Here is a 24,141-nt window from a genome sequence, read left to right on the forward strand (position 1 = left end):
AACATACAAAAACACGCAGAGGGACAGGATTGGCCCCAGGGTCCTAGGTGGCCTCATGTCCGTGCTACTCCAGGGGTGGGCAGTGACTCTCAGCAGTGGCACCAGCTGGGGGCTTGTCAGCAATGCAGAGTCCCAGGCCCAACCCCAGCCCTGCAGACTCGCCACCTGCTCACTGAAGTCTGAGAAGCCCTGCCCTGGGAGTCTGTCCAATGCCTTGTTTATTTCCATTTTCCTTTCCTTTCCTTTTCCATTTCATCAGGTGTCATCCCAATTTCATAAATGAAAACCGAGGCTCAGAGATATTGCATAACCGGCCCCAAGTCACAAAGTTCACAAGTGACAAAGCTGGCTTTTGCACCACAACTTGCTCCAAAGTCGTGCACAAATAAGGTAGGCCAGGATCGGTGAAAAGAGAAAATGGGGGTAACCGATGGGTGACAGGTACGTGGGGGAGGGGGGTACTGTTCTCTCTGCTTTTGCTCATGTTTGAAAATTTTCATAATTAAAAGCAAGGAGGAAAAACAACCATGTATACACCAAGAACTAGGTTCTTGAAAGCCCTGTAAAGATTTCTTAATTTTATAAATTTTTTTTCCTGTTTGTCGTGTGTATCTTATTCCACTTAAATCTTCCAGAAATAAGGCCTGTGCATGTGTGTTTGAGGCACCCAGCCTTGGGCGTGAGGGCCTCAGGGAGAGAGGGGCAGGCAGTGAGTGGGCTGACAGCCCCTCCATCCCCTCCATCCCCCTGCCTGGGCTCAGCTCCCCTCCCTGCTCCAAGCCCCGCCTCATCTCCCTCCTCCAGACACCCTCCAGAGCAGCTCAGCTCCCCTCCCTCCTTTGCTTGCAACTCGCTGCCTATGTGGATGCAAATGACACTCCCTCGATGCCGCCCCTGAAAAGATATGCTGGAGTCCTAACCCCCAGCACATGCGAATGTGACCTTACGTGGAGATAGAGTCTTTGCAGATCAAGTCCAGGCAAGGTCATTAGGGTGAGTCCTAATCCAATGTGACTGATGTCCTTATAAAAAGGGAAAATTTGGACGCAGAGGCAAGAGGATGTGAAGATGAACATGTGACAACAGAGGCAGAGACGGGAGTGACGTGTCAACAAGCCACGGACCACCAAGAATTGCCGAGAACACCAGAAGCTGGAAGAGGCAGGGAAAGATTCTCCTAGAAGCGTGGCCCCTCTGACACCTTGATTTTGGACTTCCAGCCTCCAGAACTGTGAGACACACGTTTCTGCTGTGTGAAGCCACCCAGTTTGCAGGACGTTGTCACAGCAGCCCAAGGAAACTATTACAGGGGCTACAGGGGTCCACTGTGGTTTAGTCCCCACCTACTGCTCCAGTGTCATCTTCTTCTTTTTTTTTTTTTCCTGAGGAAGATCAGCCCTGAGCTAACATCCATGCTAATCCTCCTCTTTTTTTTTTTTTTTTGCTGAGGAAGACCGGCTCTGAGCTAACATCTATTGCCAATCCTCCTCCTTTTTATCCCCAAAGCCCCAGTAGATAGTTGTATGTCATAGCTGCACATCCTTCTAGTTGCTGTATGTGGGACTTGGCCTCAGCACGGCTGGAGAAGCGGTGCGTCGGTGCCCGCCCAGGATCCGAACCCGGGCTGCCAGCAGCGGAGCGCACGCACTTAACCGCTAAGCCACAGGGCCGGCCCCATCCAGTGTCATCTTCTGCCACCCCCGTCCTATTCGTATGTCATGGTCGAGCTGAACTTCCCAGATACCCACGCCCACTAGACTCTGCTTCTTCCGTATTCCTTGGTCACGTGCCTTCATGGCCCTTCTAGTGGTTCATTCTCGGGGATTCTGCGCCCATCCTCACCAGGCTGGTGTCTGTGTGGAAGCCTGACTGCTCTGTAATCACCTGCATACATGTCTGTCTCTCCCTCTAGACGGCGAACCTTTGAGGACACTGGCCTCATCTTACGCATCTCAGTGTCTCCAGCACCCAGCAGAGGGCTTGCCATGCAGAGGTGGTGGTTATCAATACAACAACAATAGCAACCAACGCTATTTTAACAATAACAATAAGCATTACCTCATTTGAGCCACACAACCAAGTATGTCAGAAAATAAGGTCATCGTTTTTTCACGCTTAGCTTACATGTAATTTCATCCATTCATTCACATTAATTGTTATAATACACACGGCACTTCACAGAGCTAAGAATAAGAGGACACAACCTCTGCTCATAAGCAGGAGCTTATGGTGCTGTAAGGATTCACACAAACTACAGAACAGAGCTGTGGTTTCTAGATCAAAAACCAATCCTGTGATTGGCACACAGGTCTGTGGCAAGTCATTATATATCTGCCTATCTACTTCTCAATCTGAAAAAAACACGCATAAGACAGCTTACTTTAGGTGCTCATAAAAATTCCTGTAGAGTGGAAGCCCATCTTGAGTGGGGCTCCACTGTGACGCCAACCTACCAACGCCCTGGACCACAGGTCCTGCAGCAGATGCCACGCCCTGCTCCCCCAGCTGCTCTCTGGGGTGACACAGTTCACGGAAGGAGGGCACAGGGCAGACTCCTTGGAATGCCCCACTGCAAGTCAGTCAACCAGCCAAACCACGTTATAGGTGGCTGAAGGGCCTCCCGTCCTGGACTGTGGGTTCTGTGTGGGCTAGTGTTCTTCCAAGATGTGATCATTGACTTCCCCTCCTACACTGTGAGGCCCCACAGCAGCCTTTCGTCAGGAAAGTCACACATCCCCTACAGCCGTGTGGGTCCAGCTATGGAGCTGACAGGGCCGTCAAGTGGAAGGCTGGCCTGGCCCACAGCCATCTCTCTGCTTGTGCCCGTGGAGCGGAGCATCCTATTGAGGAAACCATACCCAGGAGTTCCAGGTGTGACCCAAAGCAAAGCACGGGTAGAGCTACCCACAAGGAGCCTCCCTGGGAACTCTGCAAATGTGCCCCTTCCCCAAGAGGCTTTTGTCCACCCCTGCGAGTGGGTTGTAATATATGGATTTTGTTAGAACAACACATTTTGCTTCATCTTCCAGAAAAATCATCACAATAAACACACAAATCTAGGATGTCTATGATGTGAACAGTATCTCTTCCTCTTAGATGTGGCTCTTTTGTGTAGTGCCCAACCTGCACAACTGTATGAGACAGTCCTGAGGGTTGGCCCACGCTGGAGCTTGAGTGTGAGATGCTAGAAGAAGGTGAATAAAACTAGGCATTGGAGGGGGTGATGGACAATTACAGTGTGTTTTAGGACTTTTTTCTTTCATAGGAAAGAAAAAGTCCCTAGAATAATAAAGCTTTAAACCAATCTTTGGCTCACATATGCAAAAGGGAAAATCTCACAAAAAATTTGACCTAAAAATCCCTCAGCATGTAAAGAATCACGATATCCTGTCATAAATGGTTTCAGAGCTGGATTCCAGAGCCATTTTAGGTATATTTTGGTCCTTAGAGGAGTTTTGAGCTTAGATATACAGGGTCCAAGAACGTACCACAAGATGAAAATAGATAAAGTGCCTGACTGTGAATCAGCAACAACACCTTCCAGGAGGACAAAAATTAATGATAGCAGATTTATAATCTTGTTGGCAGGAAGTATCTTATCCAGTGTCCTTCTGCCACCAGACATTACTCTTCTGCTCAGCTGCAAGAGAGAAAAATAAATTTTCCTCTTAATTAAGCTCCCTATACTCTATCAGCAGGAATTCTGGATGATTTCCATGTTCATAATCATCATCAAGGGCTGGGCAGTGGTTCTTCCACTTGAAGTTGATGGTAACTGGTCCAGGTTTATTGAGGACGTGGGGACAATAGCATATAAACTGCTTATCAGCATCCTTTCATTTTCTCTAAAAACCGAATGTGGGTTTTAGGAGTTTTCTATCCTAAAGATTCTGGATATTAATCCCTGATCAGATATGTGATTCACAGATACTTTCTCCCATTCCATGGGTTGTCGTTTTACTCGGTTGATAGTGCCCTTTGACGCACTAAAGTTTTTTTCTTTTTTTTTTTTTTGCTGAGGAAGATTCCCCCTGAGCTACTATCCATTGCCAATCTTCCTCTCTTTTTACTTGAGGAAGATTCACCCTGAGCTAACATCTGTGCCAATCTTCCTCTATTTTGTATGTTGGTCACCGCCACAGCATGGCCGCCAAGCAGTGGTGTAGGTCCATGCCTGAGAACTGAACCTGGGCCGCCGAAGCAGAGCGCACTGAACTTAACCACTAGGCCACGGGGCTGGCCCCAAGTTTTTCATTTTGATGAAGTCCAATTTGTCTATTTTTTCTTTTGTTGCCTGTGCCTTTGGTGTCATAGCTGAGAAATCATTGTCAAAGCCAATGTCACTTTTCGTCCTAGGTTTTCTTCTAAGAGTTTTATAGTTTTAGGTCTTATTTTTGGATCTTTGGTCCATTTTGAGTTAATTTTTGTAAATGGTATTAGATAAGGATCCAACTTCATTCTTTTACATGTGGATATCCAGTTTTCCCAGCACTTTTCATTGAAAAGACTGTCCTTCCCCATTGAAGGACATTGGCACCCTTGTCAAAAATCATCTGACCATACATGCATGAGTGTTTTTCTGTCTATTCTATTCCTCTGGTCCAAGTGTCTGTCCTTGCGCCAGTGCCATGCTGTTTGGATTACTGTAGCTTTGTAGTAAGTTTTGAAATTGGGAAGTGTGAGTCCTCCAGCTGTCTTCTCTTTTTCAAGAAACAAGAAACAACTCAGTTCAAAAATGGGCAAAGGACTGTTTTTTTGTGTGTGTGAGGAAGATCAGCCTGGAGCTAACATCCATGCCAATCCTCCTCTTTTTGCTGAGGAAGACTGGCCCTGGGCTAACATCTGTGCCCATCTTCCTCTACTTTGTATGGGACACAGCCACAGTGGCTTGACAAGCGGTACATCACTGTGCACCCAGGATCCAAACCTGCGAACCCTGGGCCAGCGAAGCGGAGTGTGCACACTTAACTGCTATGCCACCAGGCCGGCCCCTGGGCAAGGGACTTGAATAGACATTTCTCCAAAGAAGATATATAAATAGCCAATAAGCAGATGAAAAGATATTCAACACCACTAATCATTAGAGAAATGCAAATCAAAACCACAATCACACAGCCACTATGGAAAACAGTATGGAGGTTCCTCAAAAAACTAAAAATAGAACTATTATATGATTCAGCAGTCCCAGGGAGGCTCCTTTCATATCCAAAGGAGATGAAATTACTATCTCAGAGATACGTCTGCACCCCATGTTCATTGTAGCATTATTCACAATAGCCAAGACATGGAAATAACCTAAGTGTCCATTGACAGATGAATGGATAAAGAAAATGTGGTATATACATAAAATAGAATATTAGTCAGCCATAAAAAAGAAGGAAATCCTGCCATTGCAACAACATGGATGGATCTTGAAGGCATTAGGCTAAGTGAAATAAGTCAGACAGAGAAAGACAAATACTGTCTGATCACATTTATGTGTGGAATCTAAAAACATCAAACTCATGGAAGTAGAGAGTAGAATGTGGTGGTTGCAGGGGCTAAGGGGTGGGAAAAAGGAGGAGATGTTGGTCAAAGGGTACAAACTTTCAATTATAAGATGAATAAGTTCTGGGGATCTAATGTATAGTCACCATGGTGACTATAGTCAACAATACTATATTGTATACTTGAAAGTTGCTATGAGTAAAGCATTAATGTTCTCACCATAACCACAACAAAATGGTAAATACATAAGGGAAAGGATGTGTTAATAAAGCTTATTGTAATTGTAAACATTTCGCAAGATATATGTGTATCAAAACATCAAAAAAAATCCATACACAGAATTGAATAAATATCAGGCTTGTAGACACCCAATAAATGCTGACTGAATGACTAAAAAAAAAACCCACAATGAGATACCACTTCACACCCATTAGGATGGCTATTATCAAAAAGACAGAAAACAAGTGTTAGCATGGATGTGGAGAAATTGGAACCCTCGTGCATTGCTAGTGGGAACATAACATGGGGCAGCTGCTATGGAAAAATGGTATGGCAATTCCTCAAAAATTTAAACATAGAACTACTATTTGATCGAGCAATTCCACTTCTGGGTATAAATACAAAAGAATTGAAAGTGGGGACTTGAACAGATATTTGTACATCAATGTTCATATTAGCAGCATTATTCACAATAGTGGAAAGGTGGAAGCAACCCAAGTGTCCATTGATGGATGAACGGATAAACAAAATGTGGTATATATATACATACAATGCAATATCATTCAGTCTTAAAAAGGAATGAAATTCTAACACATGCTACAACTTAGATGAACCTTGAAGACATGCTAAGTGAAATAAGGAAAACACAAGAGGACAAATATTTTATGATTCCACTCATATGAGGTACTCAGAGTCATCAAATTCATAGAGACACAAGTAGAAGGGTGGTTGTCAGAGGCTGGGAGTGGGAAGGGGAATGAGGAGTTATTATTTAATGGGTACAGAGTTTCAGTTTAGCAAGATGAAAAAGTCCTGGAAATGGATGGTGGTGATGATTGCAGAATGATGTGAATTTACTTAACGCTACTAAACTGTATACTTAAAAATGGTTAAAATGGTAAATTTATATTAGGTACATTTTACCACAAAAAAAAAAATGCACATAGAGTTCTTAAATTCAAAATGATTTCTTATTTAAGTATACGTGTCTTATCTTTTAACAAATTTATTCATATGAAGAGCTAGTTTAACATCCAATTGTTAAGATATCCCTGGAAACTACCCTAATCAGTAATTTGGTCTAAACAGATGAACACATGAATTTTAATTCAGAAATCCTATTCAGTTCAATTATTTTACCTTGGTTTCCAAATCTGTTCATTTAAATAGGAAAAATAATGATGGTCATCAAAACATTGTTGTATTTTATCTGCTGATCATCTAGAGAAGCAGGCAGCAAAGGGTCAGGTAGAAAATTTTAGACTTTGCCAGCCATACAATCTCTGTTGCAGCTATGCATTCAACCACTGTATTGCAAAAGTGACCACGGACAGAAGTGAGCATGACTGTGTTCCAATAAAACTTTATTTACAAAAACAGGTGGTGGGCCAGAATCAGCCTGTGTACTATAGTTTGCCAACTCCCAGTAGAGCAAGGGGTATTAAGTAAAATGAAATATAGACTGTCCTAGTAACTAGCCTACTTAATCATGGTTCCCCCTCTAGGCTAAAAGTGATGGATCAAAACCCAAAAGAAGCAAGTGGATAGTGAGGTGGTCATAACAATTCAGGACCAAAGATGTTGGTTGCCTAAGACAACCTCACCATCAAGGGGTGTTGGACAGGGCACAGAGGACGGTGGGAGAGGTAGGGACACAGAAATGGTCCTGGTCGGAATGCTGTGGCTCAGAAAGCAGCAGGGAACCTCTAGTCTCCCGGTGAGATAGTTGAGAGAAAAAAATATATATCTGGGTTGAATTGATATCTTCATAGCACCCTGGCCAGTCTAAGCAATTCAATTTTTGAGTTGCTACTAGGAACAAAGCCAAACGTATCATGAAATCAAAGATGACTAAACTCAAGAACCTGCCTCCGGAAGAGTATTACCTAGAAACACGGTGTGAAGAGAAAAAGTTTGAAGGTCAAAGTCTTCCTTCACCGCAGTCATAAACTCTTGACTTGATAGTCTCTGTTCTAACCAGTTTGAATGGACTGGTCTAAAAATCTCTCAGGGACACGACAAGCCAGGAACTGACTTCTTGGGCACACACTCCCTTCTGTGGGTTTGTGTTTATTTTGTCTTTCCTCTTAAGGAGCGTAGCATGGAGAAAATATTCAGCAGAGTAAAATGCCATATTTTCTTTAAAATAAGACAAAAGCATATATAAAATTTTATATCTGGGAAATAAACATGATTTTCATAAAGACACTCTCTTGTGCAAGTCAGCACTAGGCACTCGATTCATAACTTACAGACAGCGTTACTGATTTGTAATTTACAGAAAGCTTTGCTGCATCTTCCTTGTAGACTCCATCTGTTGAACTGCAGGGTGAGAGATCTTTACTGAGCTGACAAGAAGAGAGGCAATAAAGCCCCTACATATTTACTGGCTACCTACTTCTTTTAATTCACAAGGCTGAGTCTTTTGAGGCCACACAGCCCGTTGGATGCTGCCCTGATATCCTTGTGATCAGATGGACCACAGAACAAAACACTGAAAAAGTCACATGAAGAACTAAATCACATTTACTACTGGGAGAGGGAGATAAAAGTTATTTTTCTTCATAATTATTAGACATAGTATCGTCCTGGTTAGTTATATAATGGATTATTGAGACTATTATCAGCAGCTATGTCAAGGTGGTGCCTTCCAAAATTATTTTATTTCCCCAATTAATAACAACAGATGACAATCACAGTCGATTGTTTATATATTACACTTAACCATTTTTAAACTTGAAAAAGTATTAGTATTAAAAGTATTAGTACTGTCATCTTTCTGATTTTAATCTTGAATATCAAGCAATAAAATGCTATGGTTGTGGGGGGAAAAAAAAGTAAAATATGTGCATTTACAACAAGGAACCAGGAGAGGGCACTATCTTTATATGTTTAGCAGATGCCAAAAGAATAAGTGAAGATCAAGTTTTCAGTTTCAGTTTTCTAGTTATTAATGATCTAGAAAATTTCCATCATAACTGTTTATTACATTTTCTGCTTTACCAGTGACTGTCAAACCTAAAGTGCATAAAAAGAATTATTTGGGAACTTGTTACATATATACTCTCGGGCTCCACCTGGTCCCACTGAATCAGGAATGTTGAATTTGAAATAGTTCACAGCTGATCCTGGAGCAGGGTTCTCAAAAGCCATAGGAAAAACCCTCTGCACAGAGAGTACCAACTTCCTGAGGGTGGAGGGGCGGGAGGCGACAACCAGAATGGCTGGGAGCTCTCTAAAGACAGCTGGACGCCTACGGAGGTCTGCACGTTTTGATCATTCTAAGGCACCACAGATGAACCTCGACTACGGCACATAAGGAAGTATTTTAAGACAACAACACTAAATAGTGAATTATAAAATCTTAGAGGAAAAAAAGTAGAATCAGAAAAAAAAACTTTTAAGGAAAGCAAAATATTTAAAATATTTTTTTGTACCATCTCCCTGAAAAAGGAAAACTTGGGGTTCACTTTTTCTTGTTTTTAAATCCTTTTAATGGTTGGAAAATTAGCACAACAAACTGTCACAATTAATGTCTATTATTCTTCATTGGATTATTACTTATATCTTGTCTACTTTCAAGGAAATTTGGAGAGCATTTATCTTAAATGGCATGTATCCAATAGGACCATTAAAATAGAGATAAGTAAAAGCAATAGAAAGGAAATTGGTGACAGAGGGGATAATGATTCCCGGAATTCCTTCAAATGGACATCACATTTAGCTCTAGGTTTCTGGATGCCAAAAAGGAAAAGATCTCTAACTTTTCATTTTTAGGTGCCTACTCGGTGCTGAGCTCTGACAACAGGCACTACTATATATAACTTCGCCTTTTGTCTCCAACCAGCTCTTTCCTTACTTCATTCATTCACTTACTCATTCATTTACTCATAGCTCCTACCCTCAAAGAATTCAAAATCTGGTTAGGACAGAACCACCAAGAGTTGCAGGTGAAGGGGCAGCATTCATGTGGGGTCTCTGTGGGTGAACCCCGTGGAGCTCAGGGCTGGGGGACCAGGCGAGCGGTGCCCCGAAGCTGTGCAAATCAATGGCCCTGGATTACAAACCAATGGGAAAGGGACAGGTTAGGTAACAGATGGTACTGGGAAAATTGATGATCAGGAGAAAAAGATAAAATTAGATCTGGCCTCCTGACACATTGTGAAGAGTTAAATGTAAATAAAACCATAAAAATTAGAAGAAAATAAATGTGGATGTCTAACTGATTGCAGGATAAGGAAGGAGTTAAAGAGGGTTGAGAAACACTGGCCTGGATGAAATCGTATACACTGGCTACACTCTTCTTGAGCACTCCCATTATTTATTTTTTTTAATTTTTATTTATTTATTTTTTTCCCCCAAAGCCCCAGTAGATAGTGGTATGTCATAGTTGCACAGCCTTCTAGTTGCTGTATGTGGGACGCGGCCTCAGCATGGCCGGAGAAGCGGTGCGTCGGTGCGCCCCCGGGATCCGAACCCTGGTCGCCAGCAGCCGAGCACGCGCGCTTAACCACTAATGGGAGGCCGGCCCTCCCATTAGTATGATATTTCCCTCCAGATTTCTAATGAACTTGGCAGAAACATCACTTCTTCTTGTGTAAGAAGGGTCAGGAGTATAATCCAGGGGAGGCTCTAATGCCGACTGAATAGGGACCTCGGTTGACAGTGCCTTTTATAAAAGCTGAGTGGCAACCCTTAAACCAATGGCTTCCTTTACTTGCCAACACATTTTTGGTTGAGGCCAAAAAGCTTATTTCTTTACCTCAAACTGTGACTTTTACCAGAAAAGGAAAATGTTTCCAGCCACCCTATTCCCTCTGGGTCAGTCTAGGCTCCCTTGCGTGCGGTGCCCGCTGTCACACGTCACAGAGGAGGGTGCCACCCGTATCACCACTGTGGAAAGATGTGATTCACAGAGCGTGCTAGCTCCACTTTATTTTGATGACACATGCGTGTGTCTTTGTCTGATAAGTTATTCTCTTATCCGTACGGCTCCCATCCTCTGACATGGCCCCTCTGTAACCAAAGCACAATCAGTTCTCTCCATGGTTTCGAGTCCTAGCTACCGACTACATTGTTACATCAACTTGGCAAATACTTCATAAGACATTCGTGTACATAGACCACATACACACCTCCACGCATGTAATCAGACGTGTGCTCACTTCATAATCATCAACATCTGCTAAATTCCAACGGTATCCTCACACTGTGCTTGTCAGTCCTCCATTCAATCATTTTCATCAAGTATCATGAACAAGGTTTTGTGCTTGGTGCTGCAAGGGACTAACAAGACTTTAAAAGCCCAGTTGCTGCTTGTGGAGAGAAAGAGAAGTGCAGAAATGATGATACAATAGAAGGCACTTTCAACAATTCTAGAAGAGATGTACAAGCCAGAGCTGCTGGTGTCTTGGAGGAGGAGAACATCACTGCCAGAGCAGGAAGTCAGGGAAACTTCAAAGCCAACAAGCAGATTTCAGCAGGTAGAAGTGGGCATAGAGAGGGAGGCACTCCGAACAAAGATTGTGAACGGCTTGAGTCGAGGGGCAGAGGCAGGAAAGCATAAACAAATGGAACAAGGGGATGGGAGCTATAGTCCTGTCTACCACGCCCTGCACAGTTTTTTATATTCAAAAGACTTAACACCAAATATTTTAAAACTGGGAATATATTATTTTACTTTAGTAAAAAATTTAAGAGGACTTACCTTCAGTTGGAAATTTCTTGGCTCGTTCCTCAAAGAACCACTCTCCAGTTTTTATTTTCACATTTCTGAAAAACAAGCAGAAAGGAAGCCTCAGATAGAGATGTGGATGGTGTTATATGTGGCTCATGAGAAGTAGGTAGATAGTATTGCAAAATATTAGCCTTGCAAGGGACCTCAGAGGTCACATTTGACTAGTTAGCAGCAATGTGGAGAGTCTCTGCTTGGGTCTAGTTCACCCTATAGCTAATGTACATGTAATATATACATATTAACATATGCGTGTGCCCAATATATATTAAGTACTTAATGTTTTCTGAATAAATATACAAGGAGAATCAAAATTGCCATCAAAATGATCAATTTATCATGTTTACAGTAGGAAGCAATGGCATGAAGGATAATGGACAAAAAAATTCAATGCCATCTATTTGGCTAAGCAGGAGATCATCCTTAGGTTGGGTTAAGGTTAGTTGGTGTTAACCACAACATTTACCAAGAGCCAATGGAAAAGATTCACCTGAGAAGTTGCTAGGAGGACCTAAAGTCTGGGATATGGGATCAATGTGCTTCAGTGGAACTTTGGGGACCTGGCTCCGAGTGGACCACTTGAGAAACAGGGGAAATGACCCCTTCTTGGCCAGCTAGTCTTGTAACCACAGGATGAGTTTAAACTGACCCCATCTTATCAAGAACAGAATGTTAAAGTTGATTTTCAGGGGCAGCGAGCCAAAACTGCAAGTCACATAGCTGGAGCGTGCGCAGAGGAGAAAATTTTGACCTGAAATAACACCTGGAACCAAAGATTCCCCACCCCACCCCCAACAGGACCAAAAGGACCAGGACATGACTGGAACTCAAAAGACAGACCCTTTCCAGAAGTGAAGGGTCTGTTGTCCAGGAAGATCTGGTGTTAGAGCCCCTTTCCATACCTTACCATAAATGGTCTTGTTTGGAGTCCTGCCAATTAAAACTCATCCTGCCAGCACTTCTGCATACCAGTCTGCCCTCCCTAACCTCTTAAAGTTTTACCCCAAACCCTGGACCAAGGAGACAGATTTGAGAGCCTTGCCTCCTGTCTCCTTCCCAGTCAACCTCGCAATAAAGCCTTTTCTTTTCACAAAAGCTGGTGCCATAGTGTTGGCTGCTATGCAAGTCAGGCAGCGGGCCCTTACCCGGTAATAGTCTGACAGTGGCTCCTAGGGCATCTCTACAGCCCTACATCTCCTCCCATCTTAGTCACATGCTGAACAGCACGTAGAGCTCTTTACATGCTCACTGCTTGAAACTGAAGCCCTAAAATGTGCCTTACTCTTGACATTTTCCAAATTTCTGGAGAACTCACCCTCAATCTCAAAGGACCTTGAAAAGGTAGAATTGTTAATATCCTTTTAGGACATAAAAAGGTAAACACACAGATATTATAAATTGTCCACACCCTTAAAATAACGTGCCACAAAACTTGTCAATTCCTGGATTATGCAAGTTTAAAAAAAATTAGAACTTCAATTTATGCAAATTCTCTTTTTTAAAGTATTTACCAAAAGAAGTTTTCCATTAGGTTCTTTTAGGCTATATATGAACTCAAATGGGTTTTTTTAAGTTAATGCTTACCAATGCTGTAAATGTAAGTAAATTCACAAATATATGCCAAGCCCCAAGTTTTTTTAAGAAATATCCTATCTTTTTCTGTGGAGTTCTAGTTGTCAGAAGGCATCAACCAACTTCCTCCCCTAGCTAGAAACTGTTACATTCTCTGATTAGTATGTAAATGCTTATTCCCAACACTTAGTGACTAGAACAAGGAAAACACACACAGAGCATTTATAAATTTTGATAACCAGTCACTACCATTCAGAGCCAAAAACATGTAAAATGTTCAACTGTGATATGCATCTAGAGAGACAGGGAAAAGTTTGCAGCCATAAAATCAGAAACTCAAAGATCTAACCTACTAAATTGAGCACTTTAAGGAGCACAACAACAGCATCTCAACAGAAGTTTTCCCCTCCAGCACTTGAAGGCAAGCAGAGGATCTAACACCAGGGGAAGTTTGGAGAGATTAACAACAGGGTGGTGGCTTCACGCTCCCTTGAAGTGCCATACCTACCAGTTGGTCTGTTTCTGAGGATGCCTCTTCCTCCTTATAAGGTGCAACCATTAGATGAGGAGAGTACAAGAGTGCAATCAAATGTGGAAACATGAAAGCCTCCATCTGATAAGTGAACTTCACTTCCTGGGTTTTCTTTCTGGTGGTGGTGACCCCTCCCAGCTAATCTACTCTCTCACACTCTCCAGCCTGTTACTCTTGTGACCAAAAGCATTCCTAACCAAGACAGGCACTGGGGGTGGGGCAAGCCTCAGACTGGAAAAGAGATCAGAGCTAAGATTCAGCAGCCAATCAAACCATGACCCTCCCCTGGGTCAGCAGAGCTAGCCCAACACAGGCCACCACCGAGAAGTAAACACACACACACAGCTACACAATCATGGAAAATGAAAAACCACCAAGAGACAGGAGGAGAGGAAAGTGGAAACAACCGTGTAAATCAACATTTTATTACCAAGTCCTCCTCGAGCCCCGGTTTCAGAACCTACACAAGAAGCAGATAAATTTAAATACTAGTCACTTAATGCTAATCATCTACTATCACCATCTAATCATCTAATTAAATCCCAACTGATTATAGTAGTTCTCCCCTTATCCAAGGTTTTGCTTTCCAGTTTCAGTTACCCAGAGTCGACCATGGCCAAAAATATTAAATGGAAAATTCTAGAAATAAATAATTCATAAGTTTTGAATTGTGAGCCATTCTGAGTGTGATGAAATCTCCGTGGTTCTGCCTGGGACATGAATCATCCCTTGGTCCGGTATATCCACGCTGCATACGCTACCCGCCTGTTAGTCATTTAGCAGCCTTCTGGGTTATCAGATCGACTGTCACAGTACTGCAGTGCTTAACTCTTATTTTACTTAATAATGGCCCCAGGTCAACTTTATTATTAGTTATTATCGTTAATCTCTTACTGTGCTTAGATTATAAATTAAACTTTATCATAGGTACGTATGTATAGGAAAAAACAGACTATATAGGGTTTGGCACTATCCGTGGTTTCAGGCAACCCCTGGGGGTCTTGGATCGTATCCCCCATGGATAAGGGGGGACTACTGTGCTTGTGAAGTTCAAACAGGAGCTTATTTGGCACAGACAGATTTGGACACAAACTTGCAGGTCCCTTGGGCTTATCTGTGATTAAAGAATGGAAGGATAAAAACGCAACAGTCCTAAACGCCATGAGGACCAGCACTTTTTGCATTTAAGGCTGCTTCCTTTGAGAAGAAGATTTGAGCTGGACCTCCATAAACACTTTTTGCAGAATCAGACATTTCATAAGCGATCATTCTGTAACACCTTTCCTAAGGGTTCCCTGTCTACACCAATCCCAAGTTTTCAAAGAGGACCATTTATTGCTCTTGCTGTTGTCGGGGGAAGAGAATCTCCCTCTGCCCTTTTCTTTAAGGTTCGTATGGCTGGCCAAATAATTAACAAGACAGGTTAGCAGGAGAAAATAATACCAAGTTTAATAACATGTATACATGGGAGAAACTCAGAAATGAGCAACTCGTCCCTCTGTCTAAGCTGCTTGCTTAAGTATTGCACCTAAAGGCGAGGAACGTGTTGGGGGTGGGTAGTGGCCTGGGACTTCAGAGTGCAGGAGGACAATTCTTTTCAGGGTCATCTATAGATAATTTGGTCAGGGAGAGACAGAGTTTTTGATAAAAGAGGCTTGGTGCCTTTGCTATTGTAACCTCTATCCTATATTATCTTTATAGCCATCATGATAGAAGATCTGTTCCAGGAAGGAGCCACCATGTCAAATTCTTTAGGCAGTTAGTGGGGGAGGTCAAATGTCCCTCAGAGAAAACAATCAAGGTAAAGAGATATATTTCAGGGTGGTCAAATCTTGATCTCCCACACTGTCTAAGAGAGAGGTGGGCAGATCTTGCAGTGGCCTCACCTGCAGTGTCTCTGTCCTCATTAGGGCCAACACAGGGTAGCCTGATTCACAGGAACCAAAGGAAGCATTTATTATTTCTTCCCAGATGACTGAATCAGACTTTGGCTATGGAACATTTTCTGAGCTCAGCAATAGGTTAATGCTTTTACATTTCTCAGATAGAAAATCACGACTTGCCTCTTTAAAACCTTTTTGATTAATTGATGAATACATCTTGAAAAGCAAAAGCCAAGAGTGGTGGAGAGAGCAGAAGATACAAAGTCAGGAGACCCGAGTTCGGTGTCTGACTTTTCACTAACTCTGCATGAGGATCAGTATAATTATAAACGCCAAGCACGCGGTGCATAGACAGCACTTAATAAACTTCTGGAGGCTCCAGGATCCATTTTCATAGCCTTGAACTCTGCTAATGCTGTCGTTTCATTAGCAAATGAGACATAACTGTTGAAAAGCACTTTGCAAATTCTAGCATACAAATGTTTGATAATACGATGGAGGGAGGATCCTAATAGAAAGATACTCTGACCTTGTTACTATCAACAAACAGTGAGCCAAATAGGCCTTTTGGAATGTAGTTTTACTTTGCATTCAAATTACTCACACCTGCAGGTGGTTAAATTGTCGCATCCATGTTTTACGCTCCAAGAAAAGTCAGCAGGATGTCCCTAGAGTTGCTTAATGTGTTTGCACCATTCAACAGACAAGAGGTAGAAAATGGGTCTGCAGAGCCAGATTCTTTGTTTTTGTTTTTTGTTTGTGAGCCAGATCAGCCCCTGAGCTAACATCTGATGCCAATCCTCCTCTTTTTTTCTGAGGAAGATTGGCCCTGGGCTAACATCCTTGCCCATCTTCCTCTACTTTATATGGGACGCCGCCACAGCATGGCTCGACAAGCAGTGTATTGGTGTGCACCCGGGATCCGAACCTGCGAACCCCGGGCCGCTGCAGCGGAGTGAGCACACTTAACTGCTTGCACCACCAGACCGGCCCCAGTCAGATTCTTTGAATGCCTAAAAACGCACATTTTCTGTGAAGATTCGCTCTCCAACCAGAGCCGTGATGGTAAGGAAGATGCTCGAGAGAGCATTAGTGGCTTATCAGACAAGACAAACAAGCTGCAAAAACTCCAAATGAAGAAGCCAAATATTGCAAAACTGAGATCACCCTAACTTTGTGCTAGCCTGTCCAACCACTTGGTAATTCCCAGCTAAAACGGTCCCACACAGGCAGACAGTTGAAATTTTTTTTTACATCAAATAATCTTGTATCTAAGATGGTTTTTAGTTACAAAGCAAAATAGTGAGTTTTTTTCCATCAGCTCCGTTGATCTGATTTCAACGTTCTTACAGGAAAAAAGACTGATGGTTATGATTAAATTCTAGGTAACTAGGAGAGGAGTCAGACAATCAAGATGAAGATAAAGAAATGGTTTTATCAAGCGGCTACCACCACTTCTTGCAAAACATTAATAACTCTCCCTTATTTAACCTCAGAGAGAAGACGGGTCTCCTCTGTGTCATACTCAGTGCTGTATTCACAGCCCTACACACAACCGAGGTGCATAGTGGGGCTGGTGAATATGTGTGGGTTGGTGAATGAATGAATATTCCCACTTCTGCAGGGAGCACCCTGAGAATTGAAGGTGGGATCCAACACAGGTGAGCCCTGGTGGCGACGTGCACTGAGGTCTAATGTGTGTCGTGCCCTCTAAATGTGTAGGGCAGGGGTCACAAACTCAGGCACCAAGCAGAAACTGTAAATGAGGAGAGTGGGCTGGGTGTGAGACAATAGGGAGGGGTGGGCACTGTGGCGAACTGGAGAACTCATGCCCCCTTTTAACACATTAAAATGATAAAAGACTTTTTGCAGGCCCAAAAAAACAAGGCCTGTGGGCTATCTGCAGCCTGTTGGGCATGGGTTTGTGATTCTTGGTTTGTTATATCAGATAGCTAGTCAACAAAAGTAAGAAAAATTCTAGGGCAGCCGGGCAGCTGCACTTGTTAAGGCCTTGAAAGTAAAAATCAAGTGAGATGCTGTGCATCACCCTATCTCCCTCTAGATCTAAGAAGGGGTCCGCCACTACTGAAGGACCAATGAGAAGGATAGAAGACAAGGAGCACCTACTCTCTGTTGGCAAAACCCTCAACCTGGATGTCTGAAGAGACAACCAAGAGCCTCTGACACAATGCCGCACGCAGGAGAATGGAGTCCTGCAGACCAGAGAAAAGGCCTGCTCTACATATGCATCACTGAGGGGGCCAGGGAAAGTTCCAGAAACAGCTAGTCTTCAAAGGCATTTAAGCTCACCTCTATGAAAAGGAAACAGAAAGACATAAGGAAAAACCAGGCTGATGTGAAGAGACAACAGACTAGAATGAAGGAAGATTTAGGAAACTAACAATGTAAAAGCTTTACCAACAGGAAAGAGCAGAATGGAGAGTCTGGAAAGTTGAATCAATGATGCTCACTCAGTAGAGATTCTTTCCCAACATGAATGAAAAAGCAAAAGACATAAAATATTGAAGGAGAAGATAATACAGATGGAGGACAGAGAACAGGCAAACCCTTATATAAAAGTTATTCCCTAGGGGCTGGCCCCGTGGCATAGCGGTTAAGTGCGCGTGCTCCGCTGCTGGCGGCCCGGGTTCGGATCCCAGGCACGCACCGATGCACCACTTGTCAGGCCATGCTGTGGTGGCGTCCCATATAAAGTGGAGGAAGATGGGCATGGATGTTACCCCAGGGCCAGTCTTCCTCAGCAAAAAGAGGAGGATTGGCATGGATGTTAGCTCAGGGCTGATCTTCCTCACACACACACAAAAAAGTTATTCCCTAAGAAGCCAGGGCAAGTGGCATAAAAGAATAATCAGAATAATCAGACCTGACTGAAAAAAATGTTACTGAGTCAAAAAAACAAGCAAACTCCCACCTCACACCCATTAGGATGGCTGCTACCAAAAAACAGAAAATAAGTATTGACAAAGACGTGGAGAAACGGGAACACTTGTGCACTGTTGGTGGGATTATAAAATGGCACAGCTGGTACAGGAAACAATATGATGGTTCTTCAGAAAATTACACATAGAAATACCACACGATCCAGCAATTCCACTTCTGGGTGTATACCCAAAAGAATTGAAAGTAGGCTCTCAAAGAGATATTTGTACCCCCATATTCACAGCAGCTTTATTCACAATAGCCAAAAGGTAGAAGCAACCCAAAGGTTCATTGTCAGATGAATGGGTAAACAAAATGTGATATATACACACTATGGAATATTATGTAGCCTTAAAAAGGAAGGAAATTCTGCAATATGCTACAGCATGGATGAACCTTGAGAACATTATGCTAAGGGAAATAAGCCAGTCACAAAAAGAAAAATACGATATGATTCCATTTATATGGGGTACCTAGAGTAGTCAAATTCATAGAGACAGAAAGTAGGACGGTTTCCAGGGGCTGGAGAAAGACAAGAATGGGGCATTATTGTTTAATGGGTACAGAGCTTCAATTGTACAAGATGAAAAAAGCTATGGAGATGGATGGTGGTGCTGGTTGCACAATGCATCAGTGTACTTAATGTCACTAAACTGTACACTTAAAAATGGCTAAGATGGTAAATTTTGTGTTATGTGTATTTTACCACAATTAAAAATATTTTTTTAAAAAAAGCAAGCAAATCCAAGGGATAGGCAGCTCAAAGGAACTTTCTTTATTCCATAAAAATCAACATGGAGAAACTCATACCCAGATATGTACTAGAAATTGTTTTTAATTACAAGGATACAGAAAAACCAATGTTTCTAGTACATAAAAAGCAGATAATCAATAAAGAAATAAAAAAAAAATAAAACTAGTCTCAGATGTCTGTGTCATATTAAATTCCAAAAGACAACAAGAACACATTTACTGAACTTTGGGATTAAAAGGCTGGAACCTAAGATTTTTAAAAACAGTGAAGTCATTACTCATGAGGGAAGGCTATACTAAGGCATCTTCAAGTATGCAATGGCTTAGAACATAAGCTGCTCACATGCTCTTCTGGGGGAAAAAAGTCCTTGAAGAGGCACTTCAGTTGATTGGAAAAATGAATCAAAATTAAAAACTTGCACATTGGGAAATCATGGTCTCAAAAGATTGGCAACAAGCACTTGAACTGGTTAAAATTTAGAGTTGGTTTAAGACAAAAAACAACAAATGCTGGAGAGGCTGTGGAGAAATGGGAGCCCTAATTCCCTGCTGGTGGGAATGCAAACTGGTGCAGCCTCTATAGAAAACAGTATGGAGATTCCTCAAAAAATTAAAAATAGACATACCTTATGATCCAGCTATCCCACTACTGGGTATCTACCCAATGAACCTGAAATCAACAATCCAAAGAGGCTTATGCACCCCTATGTTCATTGTAACATTATTCACTATAGCCAAGACATGGAAGCAACCCAAGTCTCCCTCAACTGATGAATGGATAAAGAAGATGCGGTATATATATACAATGGAATACTACCCAGCCATAAAAAAAGACAAAATTGTCCTATTTGCAACAACATGGATGCACCTGGAGGGTATTATGTTAAGCCAAAGAAGCCAGAAAGAGAAAGACAAACAGCGCATGATTTCACTCATAAGTGGAAGATAAACCAACACACGGACAGAGAGAACTGTATGGTGGTTACCAGGGGCAAGGGGGGTGGGGGGTGGGCACAAGGGGTGAAGGTATGCATTTATATGGTGACTGACAAACAATAATGTACAACAAAAATTTCACGATAAAGAAAAAAAGAAATAAAAACATACAGATTGTTAAGGAAAAAAAATTTAGAGTTGGTTTAATAATTGTTAATATAATTAAAAAACTATGCAAGTGATAAAAATAATTATTGAGGGAGATATTATAAAACATAAAAAGTAATAATTTATAAGAATATAAATATTTCAAAATGATTGGCTAAATGAATAAAATTATTTATAAAGCATTCCTGTCTCTACGAATTTGCCTACTCCAGGTACCTCATATAAGTGGAATCATACAATATTTTTACTTCTTTGTCTGGCTTATTTCACTTAGCATAATGTTTGCAAGGTTCATCCATGTTTTAGCATGTATTACAATTTCATTCTTTTTTTAGGGCTGAATAATATTCCATAGTATGGACCACATATGTACCACATACCACATTTTGTTTATTTGTCTGCTGATGGACACTGGGTTGTTTCTACCTTGTGACTATTGTGAATAGCACTGCTATGAACATTGGCTTATTGTTTGAATATTTGAAGTACAGTTTGAAAGCTACAAGGTTGTTGTTAAAACCAACATTAATATTTTCATTTTGTTAATTCACATAGCAGAAGATTTTGCAATACACTAGCTCTTAGGGTCTGATAGCATTTATAATAAAATTCAAATTTTAAATACTTGTGGTTCCTAAATAGAGCTCAAAATTAACTCAGATGCCTTTAACACACAAGATTATATGTTACATAGGATGTTGTACACATTTTACTATCTTTTTCCCAAGCAGAAAGGTAACAAATTTACCACCCCTAGATTATGGAGCCTGAGAACTCTTTTCAAATTAAACACAAAGTAATCATTTCAGACATGGCAAAAACTAGCCTAGGCTTTGAGGTCTGTGTTCACGGTAACAGTTTCACTGCCTTGTTAGCAAGTTTTTACAATTTTAAAAGGGAGAAAGAATAACTGATTTCTTATCTGTTGACTTCATTACAGTAGTTATAAAAGTACTATTCATATGAGTAGCAAAGCACATAGCAGATTTAGTCAGACTTTTTCCCTTTTAAAGAAGCAGTTTTGTTAATTTCTAAAAAATTAAGTGCAAGTTTGAATCTGAGAAAGATATCACAAAAGCTAATCCCATCACCACCAAAGTTCCCAAAGCTAGAAGGGATTTCAGAGGGGGAAAACCGACTGAGATCAGATTTAACATTAGGCAGAAATCCATGGGCAACTTTCTTTCAACAAAAAGGAAAATTTATTAATGTTGATTCTTAAATATCTGCATTAACAGAACAGTATAGGAGTTGAATCATGTAAAATCATTAAATCCACATATGACTTCTATTTGGCATTGGAATCCACTTGGGTCTGATCTGTAGATATGGGTATATTACTGTGGAAATTCCTATGAAAATGTGACTTAAAAAGAACGACAAGTCTGTCCAGCATCCCTACATCCACCAGTACCTTAACTCCAGCCTACACTCTGGCCCAAAGTTTAACCAAGGCAAGACTTCACCACCATGGAAAGTACCAGCCTAGGAAAACAGCCTGCTGGTGTGGAACTTCCTTGTGGGGTGGGCGAGAGGTTTCAGTGGAACTGAGTAAGGTCACAACCTCGAGTATGAACAAAAGACTTAATGCTACAGAAAGCTTACTAATCTCAAAAAAGTTTTAAGATCCAGACCTCCCATGACTAATCGAGTGCAGATCACAGAAGAAATTTCAACTTCCACAAAAGGAATGATACTCAAACTGTTGTGAAAGCATTCCCTTTAGTACATGCGATAAACTTTACAAAAATAAATTTTTTCAAAAAATGTCCCATAAGTTTTCCCTTTTTTTACTATATGTTTTGATAACATAAGGCTTCAAAGAATATGAAATAATCATTACTCCCATTTGGCCAATGGATAAAAAGAATATCATGATCCTATATACAATTATCACCTATCACATTCCTATAGAAAGCAGTGTACACATACCGTGTAAAACAGCCAAGCTATATTGTGAGGACTAAAACAGATGCCATTTCCAATTCAGAACTAAAAAGAAAAATTTGTATTTCAAAGAACAAAAGGCTTTTCTCTTGTAAAATTAGTCTTAGTGGCTAATCTCTTAAAAATTCGTAAATGTACAACTGTGAAATATTTTACTCAATATATTTAACTTGTCTATATACACTTTTTCATGTGAAACACATGACCATAGTTTCTATCAGCAACGCTAAAAATCAGATTAGAAAAAAAGAGAAATCAAGTTTTGAAACAGAAGATAGACAGTAAAGAAATGTCATTTTAACCTTGGCACTGAACTAAAATGCTTCCTTGGCCAACCCTCCTGAGCCATATCTGGCATTCAATTTCCTTTCAATCTTTCATAGAGTTAGACCTTTTACCCACTTGAAGAGTAGAAGTATTTACAATAATGACTGCAGATTATTCCATTCTCATACATTAGTTATTTGCCTTTGTGGATATAAAGTAGCCATTCAGTATTTTATCAAACCACGAGATTGTGAAAATACTGGGAGTATCAGTCTGAAATTTAAAAGATTACATTTTCCAAACTCTGGGAAGTTTTAGTTTAAATAGGAAACATAATTCCTATAGAACTTCCTTGGAAATGTCACTTTATTTTTAATAAAAATTATTTCACACATGCAGAAAATACAACACATCATCCTATAATGTTATCTTTACAGCTAAGTCCTAATCTAAAAGGTATTTGAACAACAACAAAAAATCGCCTTGAATAAATTCCAAAATCTTATTTTAGCCATTACTGCTCTGCAGCAATAACTCAAATCCCAGCAATAATTCAAATCCCTGAGAACTAAGAATGTGATAATAAATGCCAAGTCTGTATCAGTCTGGAACTGAACACACTTAAGTTTCTCTCCATTAGCATCAGGCAAAGTACAACAGAGAACTTCAAGCAGTCCCACAAAGCACTCTGAAATCAACAGCACGACCTGCCACACCCTGAAAGCCTAAGTCTAAAATCTCTGTTCTAATTATTTTATAAATAGCAAAACGTTCCTAATGAAACAGAGAAATTACACCCACGAACATCTGAAGCTGAAGAATAAATGATTTCTTATGGTCACAGCCAATTACTAAGCAAGAGAAAAAGATCACCATTTCAAGGAAAAAAGTCTTGAGCGAGTGTAATTCCTCAGCAATCTACTTCAGGGAGGTGAGCAGGTTTCCTTTCAGTGGACTTTGATGTTTCTGCATACTAAATAATTTTGAAGGGAGAAAAATCAATACAAACCTAAGTCATCAAGTTCAATCTTTTTTTTTTAATGAAGTTGAAACAAGCAAGCAAATATAAAGCTTAGTCTCCTCCTTGATATTTCAACATGGTTGTCACTTTGTGCTATTTCACTGCAGAAATTGACAATAAATTCCAAGGGGGAAAATACCAACCAAAGGAGCAAGGATAAGTTTACGCATCTGTCTCTCTCTTCTTTCCATCCGACTCTCTCTTCTTTCCTTCTTCTCCCAAATCACCCTCTTCTGATGGCTCTCCCAAAGGGCAACACAGGGCCCCTCACAACTGGAAGCAACCTTCAACCAACTTTCTTCTTCTAAGTCCTTTCCAACTTGTCTTCCTTTTTGGAGTTCTTTCTGTTGCTTCTCTTTTACGCTATTTCTTTGTGTTTTTCTGATACCCTACGAGCCAGTAAAGCATCAAAAGCTATCCATTTTGCCAGTCTCAGAACCGCTTTTCACTTTTCCCTCTCTTACATCCCCCTTCATCATCATCTCTTTGTTGAACCGCCGCTCACACTCTCCGTCTCTGTTGCCACCAGCCTCATCACTTTATGCCTCATTCACCGCAAGGACTTTGACATGGCTCGTTCACCTGCATCTTCCCCGTCCTGAGTCCGCCCTGCAGATCACTGGCCGACTTTTGTATCACTTTCTTCTGGCAAAGCACATATGCTCACACCCCATTTCCTACT

The 24,141-nt window shown here is 41.2% G+C and overlaps 1 protein-coding gene across 1 annotated transcript in view; it reads right to left on the reverse strand.

Moving 5' to 3' along the window:
• The window catches only part of SYTL3 (synaptotagmin like 3), an 80,450-nt gene that overhangs the window by 41,430 nt on the left and 14,879 nt on the right, over positions 1–24,141 (reverse strand). The window contains exon 5 of the mRNA XM_058534064.1: positions 11,414–11,478. Coding sequence (XP_058390047.1) covers positions 11,414–11,478 — 65 coding nt within the window. The remainder of the gene's footprint in view (positions 1–11,413; positions 11,479–24,141) is intronic.

This window comes from Diceros bicornis, chromosome 39, assembly GCF_020826845.1.
Source record: "Diceros bicornis minor isolate mBicDic1 chromosome 39, mDicBic1.mat.cur, whole genome shotgun sequence".
Lineage (NCBI taxonomy): Eukaryota > Metazoa > Chordata > Mammalia > Perissodactyla > Rhinocerotidae > Diceros > Diceros bicornis.